At 41.3% G+C, this 21,998-nt stretch overlaps 1 protein-coding gene across 3 annotated transcripts; it reads left to right on the top strand.

Moving 5' to 3' along the window:
• The first annotated feature begins 492 nt into the window (after positions 1-492).
• LOC147884866 (uncharacterized) lies at positions 493-3,516 on the top strand. Of its 3 annotated transcripts, XR_015543568.1 has the most exons (7): positions 493-758; positions 1,023-1,445; positions 1,555-1,685; positions 1,789-1,849; positions 1,935-2,108; positions 2,218-2,399; positions 3,461-3,516. XR_015543568.1 is itself a non-coding variant. In XM_087397802.1 (6 exons), the coding sequence occupies exons 1-6, from the start codon at positions 543-545 to the stop codon at positions 2,296-2,298; spliced, it is 1,086 nt and encodes a 361-aa protein (XP_087253928.1). In that variant the 5' UTR covers positions 493-542; the 3' UTR covers positions 2,299-2,466. The 3 variants fall into 3 exon arrangements, 2 of the variants coding, with proteins under 2 accessions (XP_087253928.1, XP_087253929.1); XM_087397802.1 differs by lacking the exon at positions 3,461-3,516 and having other exon boundaries at positions 2,218-2,466; XM_087397803.1 differs by lacking the exon at positions 3,461-3,516 and having other exon boundaries at positions 641-758; positions 971-1,445; positions 2,218-2,466.
• The last annotated feature ends 18,482 nt before the right edge of the window (positions 3,517-21,998 follow it).

Raw genomic sequence — 21,998 nt, 5'->3', positions numbered from 1 at the left:
GAGATGGACATGAAGCTAGAACGATTGCCAAGCAGCACACATCACGGTTGAGACTAGTATCCTTACCTTCACGAGTAATCTTGTTTACTTGGAGCAACCTCCAATCCACAAACGATCGACAGAGCTTCACGAGCAATCTTATTAGGCAAACCTCCAATCTACACATGATCCAGAGAGCAGAAATACTTTCTTGGCTTGCTACAACAAACTAAGTAATAAAGAACGAACGTGAACAGGGTATCGCCACATGCAATCTGCCCATGAAAAAAGCAAACCATTCTTTTTAGGGAGTCCTTTGCAAACTATCCTTTTTTTAGTAGAATGCAAACCATCCTTTTAGGAGCACTCCGGCTAGGAAAAAGCAAACCATCCTTTTAGGAGCTTGAATTAGAACGACACGTGCCTCATAGCTTGAATTAGGTTGCCACGTAGGTTGCCATGTGTCTCGCTATGCTGCCTGCCTAAAGAAGAAGCGTACAGCTCCTCTAAGAAGAAGCCTATAGCTCCTCTAAAAAACCTATAGAGTGGATCTCCTTGTTTCCATGGCTATGGCTTCTACCCATCCTTGTCTACTTTGCAATGCTGCTTCATCTTCTCTCCCCCTGGCTTCGTCCCGAGTGATCATGGTCACTGGCGGAGCTGGCTTCATTGGTTGCCACACTGCAGCCTCTCTCCTTGCTCGTGGTGACCATGTCGTCGTTGTTGACAACCTCTGCATGCACGGCTATCCATCCTATCTCAAGTCGTCCAATCTCCAGGTCTGCGTTGCATTTTGCGTAAGCAAATCTCTTTTTCGTAGATTTCTGCTGCTACAATGTGTTTGGAACCATCTCCCAATGAATGGGTTTTCTTCCCTTCCATTGCGCTCTGTTGATCTGCTCAGACTTCGAGCGAGCACGAATTGGTGCTCTGGTGGTGGAAGCGATCTGGGTTTTGATTTGAGACAGCCTATCGTGCTCTTTTGTTGCAGTCCTCATGTGGTAGCCTGAGCTGACAAACCCAAGAATGTTTGGCATTGCCAGTGGCTGCGAGATCTTGCTGCAGCATCGCCTGGAACATTGCAAATCGCCCAGAGCGACATCACCGATCGCTCTGCTATGAAGTCGTTGTTTGCTGATCGCATCGACGTAGTTTGCCATCTAGCTGCTCGTGCCGGCGTCCAAGGAAGCATCTTGTCTCCCGAATCTTATATAAATACCAATATTGCCGGGACTACTATCTTACTAGAGCTCGCTGCATCCCATGGCTGTTCAAATTTTGTATATGCTTCAAGCAGTAGCGTTTATGGCAGCCGACCTGCGGCTGATTCATCCTCCAAGCCAGATATGGTGATTATGAGGGAAGCAGACGGGATAGGTCAACCATTGAGTCCGTATGCGGCGAGCAAGGCAGCAGCTGAAGTCATGGCAGGTGTTTATCATCACCTATACAAGTTGCCGACTACGGTTAGCTCCAATCTCATAGACTACCCTGAGACAGCATCAACAAAATACTGTTGTTTGTTCTCGGAACGGTTTGCCAACAGAACGAACTTATTTAAAGTACGTTGCGCAGGGTCTGAGGTTCTTCACTGTTTATGGACCCAGAGGGCGCCCGGAAATGGTCCCCCTGAAATTTATGAGCTTAATGTACAAAAGATTGTCTATCGAACAATTTGGAGATGGAAGCTCCTGGAGAGATTACACGTAAGCTTACATGCTTACATGTCCCATAAGGTGCTCTCTGCCGCTTTGCATTTTGCTGTTGGTTATTTTTGGTACATGCTCTTTGTCTTTTCATGTCAAGCAGGTATATCGATGACGTTGTGAATGGAGTTATGGCAGCTATAGATAAGCCCCATGAATGTGAGGTTGTTTCTTCTATCCTAATTTTTTTGTCTGACGCTTTTACAATGCAAATATACGGTTGGGCTGTTCTGACGTGACGTTATGCAGATATTTAATGTTGCATCAGGAAGGCCTGTGAGCCTCACAGATTTCATTCAAACTTTACAAGAAGTTATGGGATGTACTGCCACAATCATTCAAAAGCCAGAGCGTAAGGGTGACATCATGGGAACGTATGGAGACATTAAAAAGGCAAAATCTATGCTTGGCTATAGCCCAAAGGTCAGTATTCTCTTTCCTGAGTATGTAAGTCACGTCCATTCTTAAATAATGTTCTAACGTAAGGCGATAAACTCAATTGCTTTTGTCTGAGAGATATTTATGGTTACAGGTAAATTTGCAAGAGGGTTTGGAACGATTATTCAGATGGTTCAAGTCAAACCAATCTACGGGCACATCTTTATCAAGTTGACAGGTTCAAAGATTGTGATATGAGAGCTGCCGTATAAATTGTCACAAGATTGTCCAAGAATACTTGCGTTCCCTTGTATGGCCAGTAAGGGGCTAGCTGTGGTCAGTTTCCATTTTGATATCTGCGTGATCCTTTATATGGAGTTACTTGTGTACCTAGATTCGAAACAATGGCCTTATTCCACGTGGCTGTGTCCTCTGGTAAACCAGGTCTGCCTTCTGCATGCAAGATAAATACTGACTTCCATAGGCTTGCTTGTCAAGACTGCCATGTGCTAGATCACTGGTGTGTCAGAGAAAAGGATTGCGTGCTACAGCCAACCCTTACGTAAGAAAGACAGTTTTAAGATCTCACAACAAAAACTTTGAATGCCTCACTTACTCTGTGTATCTATCTATAGAGAGGAAGCACTTCAGATATGGAGAGAATACGCACAGCTGTTCAGCCAAACAAAATCTCATAAATAGAGGTGATGTCCAAGTATAGAATATAGCCAAAACTGTGACAACACCATCAAAAAACATATGCTGAGATAAGCCACCAAGAACAAGCCCTATTTGCTGATCGCTCTGCTCTAGATTCCTCCAAGATCTCTGCATGTCTCCTGTCAGACTTCAATGTCTGCTTTAGGTTGATCACTCTTGCAAAGTTGGTTCACAAGTTCTCTGCAGATGAAGCTCTCTCCATTGCACCACCTTGTGTAGGTCTGCACCAAGGTGTGACTTCTGCCACACAAGAACTGTAGGTGGAGATTCCTTAATCTCACAGTGTAAAAGAATATGGCACAGCAGGAAAGATAGACTAGTAAGAGAGTGCAACAGACAATGCAAAAGATAGGCAATGGAGAGAATTCGAAATTTCTTTGCTTACGTCACCTTATTTTTTTTCTTGTATAGGACAAATGTTGCAAAAAATGATTGTGCCACTTGACTATGCTTGGGCATTGATGATGCAAAAGTGTTGCTCTGCTTGCCAAGTATTTCTTCCTTTTTTTTTTCAAAATTTTGTTACCTCTTTTTCTTCTGTTTCATTCTCTTTTATTTTTTGTGTAGATTTTTGGACTATAGAACAACAGAAAATCTAAAGCTGTATGATTTGGATATATTCTAGTCTTACAAAGGTATATTTTTCTATGATACCATGCCCTTGTGGCCTGTTTCAGCCCGTACACAGCCTTCTTCAACTTGCAGACCTTATTCTCTGATTCGGGCATCTCAGAACCTGGTGGTTGTGCTACATATACCTCTGCCTTGGGATGTCTATTCAGAAATGCTGATTCGACACCTATATGGAACACTGGCCAGTTTTTGTGAGCAGCCAAGTCAAGATCTGCTGTTATAGTTGTCATGCGAGCTGTGGGAGCAAAGGTTTCAGTGAAATCAAAACCTTCTACTTGTGAGAATCCTTGAGCTATGAACCTGTTGGATGAACCATCAGCTTTGTACTTAGCCTTTCAAATCCATTTAGTACCAATTACCTTCCTATTTGGCGGTCAGGTGAACGAGCTCCTAGATCTTAATTTTCATATTGAGACTATCTGGCTGTGATATTCTGACTGCATCGCTGCTGGTTTTGCAAGAGCTTCTTCTAAAGTGGCTGGCTCTTTTTTCATGGTCCCCATTATCTCAGCGATGAAGGCCATATTGACAATGAGGTCCAAAGATCTTTGCTGCTCCTCTATCCTCTCTTTGATCTTTGTGGTCCATCGTTGAATTTTTCTACTGTTGGGTTCTGCACACGGTGGATAATTGGTTACTGCACTAAAGACACAGGTTAGAGTTCAACCTCTATCTTTAGAAGGAATTCTATTAGAGGAGATGGGGCTAAAGTTCCGAGATGGGGTAATGCTGCATTCATGGTCAATGCTAAAGGCAAAAGGCACGGCCTCTTCTGATGAAAAGAAGCAGCCAAAGAAGAATAAGTTCCAAAGTAGCTCCTATTACTGCGACAAGAAGGGTCATGCAGGCTGATGAGAAAAATGGCACTTTGAAGATTTCATGGAAGGGAAAAGAATTTCGGATTTCAGATTTGCAGGAGCCATGTGAGGCTTGTCCATGAAAAAGAATTTCGGATTTCAGATTTGCAGGAGCCATGTGAGGCTTGCATGATGGGCAAGCAATAAAGGAAGGCACTTCCACATGAGAGCAGGAATCAGGCAAAGTCTCCTCTATAGCAGGTGCATGCTGATCTATGTGGTGAGATATCTATTGTTGCTATGGGCGGATCTTCCTATTTCTTGCCGATTGCCGACCATCCACTTTATCATCAAACGAAGGGTGCACCTCCGAGCCGGCTCCTCGGTTTTTTTTGTTATTTTCAGAGCAACCATTTGGTCTCACAAGTTTTTAATCTGCATGATAAATGCTTTTGCAGCTTCTCCTTCAGCAAACTTCTTAGTTGCAAGCTGATTCTCCAGGTTTTGAATCCTAGTTTGATTTCGTCTCATACTGATTTCTCAGTATGGTCCATGCCTCCGATGCTTTCGTGGTGTTGAATGAGAGTCAACATAGAATCAATTACGGTGGTGGTGATGGCACAAAGTGCATCAATGTTGTGCTTCTTCCATGCCCGAAGAAGTGCGATTCCCACATGAAGTCTATTTGTAACATCGTTGGGGTTGAGTGGTCCCACCGGTTCTACCTCCTTTCCCAGAGCAGTTTCTAGCAACTCATAAGAGTCTAGATCTTGAATTTTCAGGGTGCGTAGTTTGTCCTATCAAGCTTGCCTTTAGTGAAGGCAGGTGGACGGATGCAAAGCACAGGTACAGAAGCACTACCATTCGCAGAAGCACCAGTAGTAGAAGGGACCGTCACTCCAAGCTAAGGCTTATGCAAAGGAAGATTAGACTCTTGCACTATTCTCCTTAGAGAACCTAAGCTTTTATACCATAAAAGAATATGGCAACATGCAATGCAAAAGATAGGCAATGGAGAGAATTCAAAAATTCTGAGTATCAACAAGACAGATACAATGCGATGGCGCTATCTACTTGTGCGCTCCAGTTTAGAGTTTAGATGGCGATCTAGACATAGTTGAGATGGAGCATGAACCTAGGGCAGAAGGTATGGATCTTGGTCGACATCAATGGTCTCGATATATGGTGCTATGTGGTCTCTGTGTGGCATGGCAGAGGCGTGTCTAAGGCATGGTTGGTTACGTTGCATTGATGCGGACCATTGCATCAACGATGCATTCATCGTGCGCATATCCCCATGATACATCCATCGCCCACCACCCACTAATGAGGGCTCGTACAGGTGGAATAAGGATTATTCCAAAGAATTTTTGGATTGGAGGGAGCTTAGCTCTCCTTGGGCCTCCCTATTGCACCCCTGACCGTTTCCTTACTTCGTTTTCCTCACAAAATCTCTAGTCAACCTCATGCTCCCACCAATGCATTTGAGAGCATCTCTTCTATGATGTATATTATATTTTATAAGTATATATGCCATCTCTCTCTCTCTCTCTCTCTCTCTCTCTCTCTCTCTCTAGCATACGGGCTTGTATGTACAGATATGGATAGTTTTTACTTACTGCTTACAGCAGCTCACTACATGTTACACGTTTGGATGGTGGATTGGAGCAAGGCAAAGTATATAATAGATATAGTCAAAGGATAGATTGCAATCTTTGTGGGGTAAAAACCATCTTGGGATGCATGAGAGGTCATGTAGATAGATATAACTTGCTCGCGTAATTCAAATGGAATGTTTCTAACATTTAGTACCTCACGTTTCTAACAACCATGGAGGTGAGCCTGCTCAAAATTTTAAATACACCATGTGTCATGTTCTTCAAGTTACATATGTTAACCTTTTGTGTTGTTGTCACTAGTAAGCAGGCCTATATGAAAAGTCTGCTTTCTTTGTGAGGATGCAGCCGCAATATGCTTTTGCCAAAAAGATGCTGGAAATAGTCCAGTCAAATCAGCCTCTTTTTATTTTCCCATCCCCATCAATAGTTTGGGATACAGAAGACAAAGAGTCCTCTAGTTTGGTTATTGCTCAGGGTTGTGGCTGCGTCTTTGTTATTGACACTAAAGATTTCATTGTTGTGTTTATGCTTGCCTGTCAACATTCATAGCATTAGTTTTGTTTTGCAAATATGTGTTTAGAAGAATCACACTGTAGGGTGGTGCGCTACTCAGAAAAAATCCCCGCTGCAGCAAGATCTATGGTATTTTTTTTTTGCCGAAAAAACAGTGCTAATTATATTACTTCGAGAACAAGATACAAAAGGTCAGCTTGTAGCTGACGGGCTGCGTTCACAAATCGGACACAGCCCTAAAAGGTAACACAATAAATCACTCTCTCACGTCGGGATAAGGCGAGTGTGAATGAACAGCCATCGGGGTGGTGAGTAGCGCCACCGAAGGCCCTGCGAAGTCTGCTCGAAGAAGAGGCCCTGAGTGTTCCAAGCCCGGAGGAAGCGTCTCCCCGCTTCTCTTGACCGGACCGGGAATCTCCCTGAATTTGGTCTCACTGGCCTCTGAGGGTATGAATAATCTCGCACCAAATATCAGTCATGATCTGGGCAGTCGATAAGGAGGTGCCACCGAGGATCTGCGTGCAACGCGAGGTCCAAATGTGCCACCCTGCTATGCTGCTAATAATCTTCCAGACTGGCTGCCTCTCCTGAACTCCTGTATCCGCCTCTGCTAGGTGCTGCGGGATACCCTCGAGCGGCCCCCATGTACCCTGCGTGATAAGGAAAGTGGGGTCCTGCTGGCATGCCTCGAATAAGTGGTGTAGACCAGGTGCGGTGCTGCACCAACAGAACGCGCCCCACGTGATCAAGCCTAGCTCTGGTGCTGCGCGAGTGAGAATCCCGAAAGTCCACCTCCACACTTCCTGGGCGCGAGTGCAGCTCCACAGGCAGTGTTTTGGTGACTCCTCAACCTCATGGCAGATCTGACAGCGTCCGTCCTGGCCTATCTGTCTCAACCAGCTCCCCACCGAAAGACCTTTGTGGGCGAGAAGCCACAGGAAGTAGGAGATCTTCCGCGGCCGCCAGCTCTCCCACAAGGCCTTCCAGAAGGCCTGCAAAAAGAATCTGGAAATACCCTGTGCATACCAACTGGGCCGTTGGGTGGGGGGGCGGCTCTGCATCCTCCAAAGAACTCGCCTGCCCAGAGTCGTGCTGTAGGCAAAGAAGGATGTTGGCCCCTGTCGTGTCACAACCTCTGGCCAGCTCCACTCTCCTGGGTCCCAATCAAGCTCTGACAAGGTCCGCCCCTCCCAGAGCCAGAGTCGCCAAAGCTGCAGCTGATCCTGCTCAATGCTAGGATCGGTACGCCAGACCTTCCCCAAAAGGCCTGCGATCCGAACCCTCTGCCATGGGAGTAGGGGGTCGATGAGTGCATTTTCTCTCCTGAGTCGTCCATCCCCCATAACCGCGAAGAAGGAAGTAGAGGAGTCGTCCATACGTCCTGCGACCACTAGTGGGATGCCACGGGGGGTGAACTGTCCCAGCCAACGGTCGTCACCAGGCATGAGGATCTGAGGCTCAGGTGGAACCAACCAATCAGCTAGGATCGCGTCGTCGATCTCCGTGCGTCTCGTCTGGGCTCCACGTGCACCTCCAGCTGCATCTGCGAGATCAGCCGTCTCCAAATGTCTGTATGTGTCCCTCCAAACTCGAAGGGACTGGGCTGGCCCCCTCATCCAACCATCCCACCTGATATGTGATCTCTCCCCCAACTGAAGGCCCTCGGCATCTCTGACCTGATCATTCCAGAGCGATCGATCTCCTCCTGACAGCGGGGAGGGGACTGAATGAGACTGAGGCGGAGCCGCCTCCAAACCATGAGGCTACGAACGAGTGGGGAACGGGGCTGAGTAAGCGGGGCGGAAGTGAAGATCCACTTGAGGGACAGGAGCCACTCTCCACCTCGGCGCGGGACACAAGAACCGACCCCCTGCTGAAGTAGCATCTTCCACGTCTGCCCCCCCAGGGTCAAACCGCAGATGACTAACTTGCCTAACAAGGCCTGACTCTGTGTATCTCCCTCTTTCCCTCTTATGTACAAGGTTTACTATGATAGCAACTTAATAGTAAATATTGTGTATCACTAAAGAGATACCTATAGCTCAAGATGCATAGTTTGAGAGCTTGAATTATTAGAGCACTAACAATTAGTACGATAATAACTTGATTGTAAGAGAGCACTAACAAGTGGTACCATAATAACTTGATGATTTTATAAAAGAGAGAGGATAACAACAGCTAGTGAGACTAAAACATCTATGTCTAATCTATTACTAACTAGTAGATCTCAAGAGATAGATTATGCAAGAGCAAACATCCATGACTAATCTATTACTAACTAGTAGAGCTACATTATTCCTTTGAACCTTGGCATCCAGGCTTGATCGGTGGAGTTTTAATCTCCATCGTCCGATCAAGAAACATTTGTAACACTTATGTACCCAAATGACCTTGTCCCGAATTAGCCCATCCCGACTGACCACCTTATCCCAAATCACACATGTGTCTCAATACAAGGGCTTCCCCAATCATAATGAACACCGTACATTGATTTGTCATCCCACCATGTAGATCCTTTGACAATAGGAAAAGTTGGGAAGCTAGCCTTTTAGTTCATAAATGGCCAATGGGCTTGCCATTTTCTAAGCTAGAAATTCCTCCACATTCCCTACTCCAAGAAAGGGACCGAGGTTGCCCTTTCTTACTCGAAAAGTGTAGGAATGTTCGAGCACTCTTTAGAATCCATGCCATCAACAACTGTCATCAATGGAGAACGAATCATGACTGTTAGTTCATAATGGGAAAAGGTCCTCTAGGCTAAATTCCAAGAATCGTGTGAGATCGACTGGCTAATACAAGTAACCAACAAGTGCCGTTGGATGAACTCCAAATCAATGACTCACAAGCAACTCTCGATTACAACTTAGGATCTCAATGTACATCCAACGGTGCACAAAGTTGGGACACAATAGACTATAGTCGCAATGCAGAGTACTTCTACGAGATATAAATATAAACACACATACACACACACACATGCATGCATGCATATTTAAAGATATATCTTTATAAGTATATATAATTAACCTACCATATATAAGTATCATTAAAAGTATTTTTGTAATTTTTAGAGAGTTATATTTGCGTGAATATGCATATGCATTATTGTCTGTGATGTGCTCTTTCTTTGTACGTGGTAGAAAACAATAAGAGAAAACCATATTTTTTACATGTACACAAACTTAATTCAGAATCCAATGGTAATAACTTAGTGCAAGTTTTGATTCAAGCTTTAAAAGAGTATGGAGGCATGACAGAGTCTGAGATGGTCAAGAAACTTGTTTGTTTTGCATGTGATGGTGCTTCAGTCTTGCAAGGTTGTCGGAATGGTGTCTCTATACAAATAGAAACAAAATATGCTCCTTACTATGTTGGGATACATTGTATGGCTCATTGCACAAATCTAGCTTACAAAGTTGTGTCCACATTTCCATCAGTACAACAAATCGAGACATTGGTTAAAAAAAGCTACTCTTACTTTTGCAAGAGTCCAAAAAGATACAATCAATTTAGAGTTATTGCAGAAGCACTGGGTACAAAAGGGAGGAAGATTTTGAAGAATGTGGATACTAGATGGATATCTTTGGTTCAGCCAGTGAAAAGATTATGGGATGAATACAAGACTTTGGTCTATTTAATGCACGCAGAGGAAAAAGAAGAGGTTGGAAAGGCAGATATTTTGTATCATAAACTGACCAACATAGATTCGATATTGGGATTGTGTGGAATTATTCCACTTTTAGACAAAATGAATATGTTGAGTAAAATGTCGCAATCGAAGGATCTTTATATCAATGAATATGTCAAGGCAATAAAACTCACTAATTTGAGTATAACAATAGCATACGATAAGAAGTCAAGCTCCAGTTTTCAAGACGAGAAATTGTTTAAAGATTGGGAAAGTTTAATAAACCTAGATAGGGATTCCTCACTTTTAACATGTGACCAGGAAGGATATGTTTGCCTTCGTGCAAACAATCAGGTTTTCAAGATGATGAGAGAAAACAAACGACACAAAAGACTACAATACATTAAAAAAGAGGCTTTTTTAAAGAAAGTACAAATAGTGAAAAATGCCCTTAGTGAAGTTGCAAGTGCAGTAGTAGATGAGATCAGAAGTAGGTTTCCACGAATTGACCTAATGGAAGCATTTACCATCATATTTCCACATTTTTGGGTCAATGGATCTTATGAAAGTATCAAAGCAGGTCTAAAGAATCATTTGGATGCTCTCAAAAAACACTTTGGATGGGACATTGACATGGACAATATAAAGTACAATGGTTTGTTGGATTTTGGAAAGCTTTATTCACAGTCTTCCCTTTTTGGAGAAGTCATGCACTAGCAAAGTAATTTAATGGAAAATGTTCAAATGCAAGGTTCGATGGTTTGGCTTTGGAACGAGCTCTCTCGCAGTACATTCCTACGAGATAACATTTCTGAGTACTTCAAGCTTGCAAATTTGTGTCAAACCTTTATTCTTGGCTCAGTTGAGGATGAAAGATGTTTTAGTACTCTTGGTTACTTGAAGAATAAGCTTCGTAATAAGCTAGATGATAACTTAGATCTTAGCTTGAGATTATACTCTTGTTCTTATGATGTTAGTAGCTTTCCATATGATAGAGCATTAGCACTCTGGAAGTCAAGCTATAAAAGAAAAGGCTATAATTAGCTTTTTTGGACTATTTAAACTAGACTTTGAGAATTTTCTTCCCCCATTGGATTTGAAGGATATTCATTAACAATTTTATGTTTTGCATACTCTACAGTATCCTAAAGATAGGGTTTTCAATATAACTAGTTTTTAGTATATTTGTGAAAATTGAAAGTTTTTTAAATGCCCTAGAATATTTAGCCAAGTTTTGAAACAAAATTATAACAAAAGATATAATTCACCAATTCTTTGAAACTTTTAAAAATAATTTATGAAAAATTTCGCCAGTATATTATAATACTATATTTCTATACCTTCGATAAAAACATCCTTGATTTTGCTACATAGGATTTATAGCACACTAACTATATATTACAATAAACTCTATTAGTGTGATAATTGTGACACACTTTGTATGCTACAAAGGCCATTATTTCTATTGTACAGTTGAATTAAATATATGCTATATAGCACAACATTTTAACCTAGTAAATCTAAAACACCATGTATGCTATATGTTTGAGGTAGCAAAAAACATGTAGATTTGCTATATGTAGCAGATTTTATTCTATCATAGCACAAACAACATTCAATTCACACCATAGCAACATCGATTATAACATACACAGCATATATTTTTGCTTTATAGTGCTGAAAGACAATTTTTTTGCACCACATAATAGAACAAAGAAGATCATGTAGAAACAAAAACTTTATATCTCATACATAGAAATTTCTTTTTGCATAGATATTTTAGAGCTACATAGCACATGAAGCACAATATGAACAAAAAGGTCATGTTTTCGAGAGACAGTACAATTTGGAAACATAGATATGTGTTTAATTACCTATATTCCTAGTGAGCTAGCATCGTCAAGGCCATGGTTGCACAAAGATTGTTCACATGTTCCATATTGTCTTTCGCTAGATGGGAGGATGCACAAGCAATAAGAGTTGGTAGGAGACTGAGGTAGACGTTCAAATTATGCTGAGTGACAATCAGAGAAACATGATAGATAAATGCTATAGATTCAAATTGTGATGAGACAAAGAAATAGAAATAGAACATGAGAAAGAAAAAATATTGGGTGGGTTCCATCGTGCATGATAGAGTCACAATAACAAACGTCCACCCATATTGTGATTGCACGTAACAAACATTCTTGAACTAATTGAATGTTTTTTTCACTTTGTTCTGTCATAACTCATGTTCAAGAGTGTGCTATTTTAAACACTTTACAATGCTTTCGTGCTCTTGCATAGTGCCTAATCATTTACACGTTTATGATTTTGACACATGGCCCATAGTGCCTAGTCAGCACTTTTGCAGTCATTTGCATAGGACAATGTCTCATAGTGATAGTACCATTCAAATCTACCAATCCAGCTACGATCTTATTGCATCATCACCTTTGGATCAAATTTAGGGAACCTTTGATTACCATAGCATTTGATCCTAAAAGAACTTTCATGAGAAATAAAAAGAATAGTGTCACTTTTTTGTGCTCCACACATTTGCTTTTGAGTCTTGAACTATCCACAATGAAATTTTTATTTAAAACCAATTGTAATTCAGTTGCATCCTCTCTGAATCTAGCACATAAATGGTAAAAAGAATAGAAATATTTTGCTACTTTTTCTCATATCCATTTCTACTCTAGTTGTGGATTAGTAGATTTTTTTAGTGAACTCCACCAAGATAATTTAGCCCTTCCTAAAGCGACTCGCTTAGTTCCTAATGGGCTCATTCATATCTATACCTTGGAGAAAATGGATAGTATTAGACTCAATTTCTAGTTTGATCATTGCTTTCAGGGTACGACACTCTCATGCCACCCTTGAAAAGTCCCTAGTTGAGTATTTTGGCACCAGTTCCAACACTTTCTTAGATTGAACTTATTGAATCCTATTTAGTTATTTCTAGCATGTTTTTGTTACTATATTATACAAGTCTGACCTTTCACATTGTTGGTTCATCATGGTAGAATCTCTTATGATATTATCTTTCTAGATTAGAATAGCAGCCTAGATGAGAATAGTTTTGGAAATTGGAAATTCAAGATGGTGAAAATATTCCAGCTAAGGAAATTATAGGGCAATATCACAGAGGTAGAGAAGAGATCTAAGCCTTTGGAAACATCTTCAACAACTCCACTCACTCTTAATCAGCTTCAAGAGATAGTAAATAAACAATCAAATTGGGATGAGAAGACACAATTAGCATTGAATATAATCAATTTCAATGTTAAATATGTTATGATACCCATTCTAAGAGTTTGAACATTTTCCATGAATGCATGAAAGGATCTTCAAAGCTATTTCAATGTAAAATAAATGTCTACGAGCATTCTATTGGAGAACCAATAGAACAAGTCCTCAAAGCTACAAACTAGGACTTGAATACCTAGTTAGATTGAAGAACATTTGCAATTAGTTGACTTCAATAGGTAAAGAGATCAAATCAAAATGGTAGTCTAGATTGCTCTCCATGGACTAGGAAAGATTATGATTAGTTTGTGACTGTAATTATGGCTAGAGATGCATAACCTTCATTTGAAGTCCAGTTAGATATGTTTAAGTAGGAGCACATGAGAGGAGGTGCAAACATTGACTCAAAAAGTCATGACCATGCCATTCCGGCTAGAGGAAGATGATTCTATAGAGGTAGAGGTAGCAATACTACTAGATTCAACAATCAAGGTAGGAGAAACACTTTCTCAAGACTATGGCAGGCAATCTCCATCCTTATCAAGACATCACAAAAACATGGTCCTTCTACTTAGAGGGGGACATGGAATCCCATGGGAAGAGGCATTTGCAAATACTATGTTATTTTTCTCCAAAGAAAAATAAAACTATGCTATATAATAGGACAATGGGAACCCAGAATGCAAGAACATGCTGATCAAACTACTAGATCTAGAAATCCTCATCAACATCAAGGCATTTAGCATAGACAATCTTCACATTATGCCTATGATGAGGATAACTCTCATGAATTACTATAGTAATATCCTCATCTTGTAGTATGCTCTTTCAAAGAAACTAGCTACTCTGAGTCACAAAGGGCACATGGTGGTTTGACTCAATTCCTAGCAACCACGATGCTTGGAATGAATGGTTCTTTGCACAATGCCCTAGAAAAATCCTTAGGAGAACATTGTGATGGGTGACGATACACCATGCAAGATATAATGGACTGGGAAACCTTTGCATTGTGATGTAGGCACCGTAGAGATGCATTCTATGTTATGCCAATGGGGCATAAACTTCTTTTTGTTGGATACATGGCTGAAAGTCAAATGAGGCTATGTTTAACAAGTATGGATACACAACTAGGTAACTTTGAAATCTACGCTCCATCAATTCTCAAGGTGTTAAGACTGGCCACAATTTAAAACTATCTTCAATAGTCCCAATCTAGAGAGCCGTAGTAGATCATCATCAAAATCTAGATGTGTACTTGAGTACACTATGGCATAAGAGGTTTGTATACCTCAACTTCAAAAGACACCATATCCTTGAAAAAGTCAAATATTGTACAATGACTTCCACATGTCTATGGAGTTATGCTTCCAAAAGACCATTAGAAGAGCTTTATACTTTATCACATTTACTGATGATACTTCCAGAAGACTTCTTGAAGTTGAAGTTTAACACACTCGGCATTTTCAAAGATTCAAAACCCTAGTGGAAAAGTATACTAGTAAAACATAAAGGTCTCCATTTTGACCATGAAGGGGAATACAAGTTAATAAAGTTTAATACCTTTTATAAGCACTATGGGGTTAAATGACAATTCACATGCAGATACATTCTTGACAAAAATGGAGTATCCAAGCAAATAAATAAATAAATCATTGTAGCGTCACAAAGATGTATTCTTGATGATAAGAAAGTCCAATGGCACTATTGGGCAGAAGCATGTGACACACCAATTTATTTGATGAATAGATGTTCTATAAATCTCTTGCAAAACATGATGTCGAGAGAGGCATTCACTTAAGCCCTCTATCAATCATACAAAGTATTTGGCTCTCTTTCGCATGCTCATGTTCTAGGTGCACTAAAGGACAAGCTTATATGTAGTCAATCAAGTGTGTCTTTATAGTGCATGAAGAATCAAAAACATTGATCATATCCTCGATCCCCCTACCCCTTCATCTTGTACTCTCCCATTCTTGTCCTTCTCTCCCTTATCTCCCTTTCTTAAAGATACTCTTTTTCTTAAGTCCAAACCTCATTCTACTTTCACAATCCTTTCTCCCACTCTTTGTCTACCTTTGCAACCCTTAAACTTGTAGATTAAACTTCACAATCCCATCCCCTTTCTATACCATGCCAACTTTTTTTGACCCCTACAAGTTCTTATCACCCTTAAACGTCCCAATGGAAAGCCTCCATCAATGTCCACCATGAATAAAAATCCTTCTTCACCTAAGCTAACACAAAAACTCCTTTCCACGCTTGAGTGTACATATATAGTCAAATAATGTTTTGACCCTAAGTAAAATATGACCTATATTTTGTAGGTGACTAGAACCATAGAACTATATTTTGACTATAGTACATCTATAGTCAAAATATAACTTATATTTCCATGCTTGGCCCTATGCTATAGCTGTGAAGCTTATGATTGGGTGTGAAAAGGAACACATAGCTTATAAGCTAATAAGCTGTGTAATCTTGTAGCTCACAAATTGTTTACTTCTCATGATGTGACATTTCATCAGAAAGTAAAGCATGTAGTGAGGAAGAATCAAGTGGAAGAGGAGCCTAAAGGGTGTCCATTCATGACTCGATATTAAATTGTAAAAAGAGCCAAGCCTTCGTAGATTTGAGTTGACTTTAGTAATCTTAATATGTTGGAACAAGGGAAGTATGGATACAAGACCAAAACAAAGATATAGCTACCATAACATAAGTCTTAAATTAGACTTCAAGGGTTCTCCTCAACTTTTATTCCTCAATGCTAAATTTTTAATGAGTTGTTAAGGAAACATTCTATGCTTCAAGGCTCCATAAATGGAGCTCATCTATACTATTTCTTAAGGAGGGAGAGAGGCATACCAAGCCAACATGGCAGGCATTTGGAGGCTCGGCAAGAGAGAAGGGAGGTTCAGGAGAGCTTCAGGGAGAGGAGGTGGTGGTCTGGGGAGAGAAAAAGACCACGTGGCACAATCTGCAAGGGCAAGAGTCCATGCCATGGATGAGGTTGAGAGAAGAGAGAGAGGATGCAGTAGCTACACATATAAATGCGAGGGGGTAGGGCAGCGGTGCACCTACCACATGGCGGTGTGTATGGGATGTAGGAAATGACCACTGGCAGCACACACATACACGAGGTGGCCACGCTACTAGCATTGGGTGGCGAGCGCCACATCTCATGGCACGAGAGGAGTAGGCTGCACATCACCTAGAGGCTCGAGCCACATGTCATGAGCAAAGCGAATCTGATGCGGGCAACACACAATCCTGAGCCCTGACGTGCGCAGTTTGACATGATGCTGAGTGCACAATCTAACATGCTGAGTGAACAGTCTGAGTGAACAATCAGACAGAGAAGGAAGAGAGAGACAATGAGACATAGTGAACAAGAGAGAGAGAGAGAGAGAGAGAGAGAGAGAGAGAGAGAGAGAGAGAGAGAGAGGTGGATAAATATATTATATATTATAAAATTATATCATGCAATATATATATATACATATATATATAATGTAACTTATATATATTATATTATGTAACATATAATAAATATATATAACTCATTTGAGAGGTACTCTCCCCCTCCACCATCTGACCTTAGGCATTTTATTTGCAGGCCTGTTTCTTTTCCAACCATAGCTTTAAAAGCTTTGAAATGCCCAAATACTGCACTTTTCTTTTTCATAAAATGCACCCAGACTTTTCTGTTGTAGTCATCAATAAAAGTGACAAAGTAATGACAGCCTCCAATAGATGCAGCTTTAGTAGTCCACACATTAGAGTGGATTAATTCCAATGGCTTCTTACTTTCTTAAACATGTCTAGGAAATGGTTTCCTTGCCTATTTTCCAAATTGACAGGCTTCACATACCTTATGCATTTGTGCAACCTTGAATTTAGGCAATCTTGCAACAATATTTTGGGCCTGCATTGATTTAAGTCATTGTACATTAACATGACCAATGCGTTTATATCAGATATCAATATCTACAACTACACCGGTCCCATGTGCAAACATTGTTGCACTCAATTCAGGCATGTTTGCATCCAACGTAAACATCCTGCCCTTCTTCTTTCCTTTTGCTATCAAGCGACCATTATTTTTCATATCCTCAACAAAAAATCCATGAGGATTAAATCTAATGTGCAAGTCCTGCTCAACCATTTGACCAACAGAAACCAGGTTTCGGTGATGTTTGGAACATGAAATACATTAGACAGGTATTTCTTTTTCCCATCCTGCATAGACAAAGGAATTTTACCAATCTGCATAATAGGATGTCCAGTATCATCACCAGTCTCCACAAATCCTAGTTTTTCCATTTTCCTTGCATCCTGCATCCATTTTGCATGACCTGTCATGTGGTTTGATGCACTTGAGTCAACATACCACACATCATTTCGTTCTTCTGCACTTGTCACAGAATTGGTCATGTGCTGCACCATAAATAGATGCTCATTTCTGTCATCACCCTGTCTACTAGAAGATGCATAATTGCCTTGCTACAATTTTCCATTCATAATGTCATTCTGCTTTTTGTAGCAGTCTTTAGCCATATGACCTATTTTACCACAATAGTAGCATTCAACATTGTTGTTTGCATTTTGGCCGCTCTGCCATCCACCATGACCTCTTTGGCTCCCCCTGCCTCTAGAGTTACCACGTCCTCCTCCAAAAGACTAGTTTTCTTGACTTTGCTGCATATTCTGATTTCTACCTTGGCCTCCAGATCGGCCTCCTCTACCTCTGCCTCTACCTCTTCTAGCATTTGAGTAGAAGACAGTTTCTTTTGATGTTCCTCCTGAAGAAGATGCACCACCATTTCTCTGCTCTTCAGAAATTAGAAGAGCAAACAACTCCTCAAAATCAGGAAATTTTTCACGGATGGCAATGGATGTCCAGAACCTTGCATAATCCTTTCCTAGACCATTCAAGGTCACAAAAACTAGATCATCATCTTCCACTGGCGACCCAATGGAAGCAAGTGCATCTGCAATTTTCTTCACCTTTCTGTGGTAGTCATTGATGCTCATATTTTCTCTCAGCACATTGTGCAACTCTTGCTTGAGCTGCATTTTCTTGGCTTGTGTATTTGTGCTGTACATTTTTGCCAAAGTATCCCATGCCTCCTTTAGTGTACTTGCATCCTGAATATGCACAATCATAGAATCCGAAATACTGATAGATAGCCAATACATAACTTTTCTTGCTCTCTCATGCCATCCTTTAAATGCTTGCATTTCCTATTGATTGGGAACATTAGGAAGAACTAGTTCTTCTTCATTTCCTGTAATGAACTCCCAATAGCCTTTTCCCATAAGGAAATTTGTCATTCTAAACTTCCATGCTTGGAAGTTGTTCTTGTCAAGCTTTTTAGTGACAATTTGTGAAAGAGAATCAGATGCCATTACAGAACACTGCAAAAAATTTTGTCACTACAAAAAACATAGCTTCTGCCTCACACAGGCAAATCTGCAAAACTGACGAAAGTGGTATTTAACCACACAGTCACTTCCTAGTGACAATTTTGCATGAATAGGCAACAAGGATGATTTTGTAACTCCCAATATCTCTACGCATAAGCATACGATGCAATTTCTATGGCAACTTTTCATTGACCTGCAGAGCAGTGGTCGCACAGCAAAAACAGGGCCTTTTTCTCAGTGCTTCAGAGAACTTCCGCCTCCAAAACAGGCCCTGAAATGGCCTCGAATCAGAAAAATAAAGTAATCAAGGGCTTCGCCCATGCCCGCAGCATATATTGCCCTCTCGCCACACCGCGAAGGGTGTCTCAACCTGAGACAATGCACTCTTGTACTTTCAGGGTGTGTAACCTACAGAGATTTGCTCCCAAACTCAAAAAAGGAAAGCAACACTGGTCCTCTTACCAAGACATTGTGAACTTGGTTTGCTTTCTTGAGCTCCTTACCACGAACAAGGCTTTGATACCATGTGAAGATAGTGGGAGAGAAGGAAGGAGTCTCCCTTGTGGCTTTCTCACATACACAATGGGGGAATACACACAAAGGTGGAGGCCAAAAATAATTTTCCTCTTCTTAGTTGTGAAAGCTAAAAGAACTCTAGTACAAAGAAATAGAAGAACCCTATATGTGGGTCTCAAACCAAACTCAGCTAACTAAGGTGGCATACTAACTGAGCCACGAACTAGAGTAGATAAGGATAGCTATCATCCAGCTATTATTCGTGGGTGGTGTACCAACCGCATCTGCAGCTAACAAGTCGGTGACGTAAATGCACAACGGTCACCCTGGCATATCACAAGTGGAGCTCGATATCTCAACAAACAAATGCCACCCCAGTCACCACCGGCCTACACAGCCATTGACAAGGCCCAGTCACTAGAACTTGTCTAGCCACCCACATCAACTTATGCTCTCTCCTAGGAAGCAACATCTTATTAGAGCAACGGAGTCTAGGCAGTTTGCATGAGAGCCTCAAATCCTTGGAGGACATTCCTACCTTGACCACATACATCAACGACTTTCTCCATTCTTACTACTTTAGCAATGCAAAGGTTGGCAAGTACAGTCCTTCAAAGGGCTCTCTCACTGCTAATATAAGGTGGCAAATACCCTAAATAGCTTGTTGATGCAAGGTTTCTCGAAGTACAATCTCTCCTCACCAAGGGCACACTGATTCATAGAGATGGCATATTGCTTCGCACAATCCTTGACCATTGCCTTAAGGAAGCAGCATAATTCCTATCCATAATCTTGGGGGTTAAGTGTGGCAAGAATCGCTCCCTTCCACTCCCCACATTTGTTTTGCTGATTAGGAAGCTAAAACAAGACTGGGTCTAGCATTTTGTCACCTTCTTTACAAAGAAACTCAATGGTTCTTCAAGCCAAAAATGTAAAATTCCACACTTATTTGCTATAATCATCAAAAAATAACTACAAGACAGAGAAATGACTCTGCCCTAGTCACCAAAACCAATTGAGGAGTTGGACATACCCTTCTCACCAGCCATCACCAACTTCTCCTACTATCACATTGATAAGTGCAGATGCCTTAGCAGAAATACCTATTCTGAAGGTTGGGATTGCGAAATTGCCCCACGAGATGCTATAGCTCGGTGCACAACCAATATGTCTCCACCAATAGCAGCAACCAGAGTTTAAGACAAGATTAGCACCCAAACCTAAGGAAAGATCAACACCAGAGCCTTAGGCTACATCAGCACTCAAACCGCCCATCGATGCCATGCTAATCGATGAGCCACAAGGGGAGCTAGTGCCAGATTAATTGTATAACTATTGTACATAAGGGACTGAAATACCATTGGAAAAACCTCCCCCAAGTACTACAGAATCATTGGGATGGCTACATGGGCACCAGTTGTATCAGCAATATCGCCATACCTCATCACCATCTGTCATTCTCTAACATCAACCAAGCCAAATGATCCAAATGTCAAAACTATTCACTAGCTTGGCCAAGGAAGAATATGCAAGAGAATTGGAAAGGTAGACTGCATCAAAAATCAAAGACCACTTCCAGGCAATTGCCATAGAGGTCAAGGCCCTTCAGGCACAGATAGAAGAGAAGGAGGTAGAAGAAGTGTGCATGAACCAAGCTCTCCCAGCTCAAGAAAAGGCGGTGAGGGATGTGACCTCTAACCTTCACCAAAGTCAAACACAATTGACAGAAGCAGTACAAGCAATGGTAATCCTACAGACCTACTATAACTCCTTGACATCTGCACATGCTCAACAGACAGAGGTAGTGGCACAAACTTGACTCACTCTAATTCACAAAGAAGAAGAGCTCCAGGATTGCAAACACAAACTTGAAGAAATGAAATAATCTTTGGCAGGGTGTGCCTTCAGCATTGACGAGCTTACACGGGAATGTAGAATCTTAAGGGACCAACTTGCTACTGCTCAAGAGGCCAGCACTTCACAAGCACAAGTCTTGGACCAATGGTCCAATACCATTGAAGACATTCCTCAATAGGCAAAGGTCACCTTGCAAATGAGAAAGCTTAAGGAGGCCTATACAACCATCTACCATCAATACAAAGAAAAAATGAATGAGATGCACTCCCAAAAGATAATCATCTCCAAGCTCAAACTCCAATTGCTAGTGCACAACAATGAGGTATTGGAAGACAACACCAATTAAGCCCCACTTCAATGCACAATAGTGGTGTACCAAGAGCTTGTGGCTGCTCTACAAGTGGAAGATCACCTCAACACATGCGTGCTTATCCAATGGAAGCAACTCTAACTCAGGATCATATCTGCTCATCTCAAAATTAAATGGGAACCTTCCATTGGGACCAAAACCCTATGCATAATTTGCCAAGACTTGTCCAAAGATGAGAAAAATATCTTCTGCCTATCTACACATGTCGGGTTTATAACACTCAGGACGGATGCTTTCATTGCATATGTCTGCCTCATGGGCAGTCCCCCCCTCAAGGTTATTGCAGGTTTGTTGCCATTGCTACAAAGGCTATCTCTATTATTTGCAAGGCATGACATAACCAACATCCAACCCATGCAACTGGTCATCCCATCGCACCAGCAAAAAGAAGCGTCAAAAGATGACAAGGCCTATCTGACATCCAACTTCCCATATCTAACCACTCTTTCTACCAACATCATAACCTCACTTACCCTTGCTACTACCACCCTCTTAACCTTCCTCGAGCTCCATCCTAACATCTATTCCCTCCATTGTCTCTTTGCTCATGCCTCTCACCATTTTCAACTAACCCAACAATCACAAAATTATGAGCCCCTCACACCTAGCTTTTTCCCCTCACTT

Source organism: Dipteris shenzhenensis, chromosome 26, assembly GCF_047967505.1.
Source record: "Dipteris shenzhenensis isolate YYH24624 ecotype China chromosome 26, Dip_SZ_1.0, whole genome shotgun sequence".
In the NCBI taxonomy this organism is placed as follows: domain Eukaryota; kingdom Viridiplantae; phylum Streptophyta; class Polypodiopsida; order Gleicheniales; family Dipteridaceae; genus Dipteris; species Dipteris shenzhenensis.
Note: the sequence above shows the minus strand (reverse complement) of the source record. Positions and strands in the feature narration are given on the sequence as shown.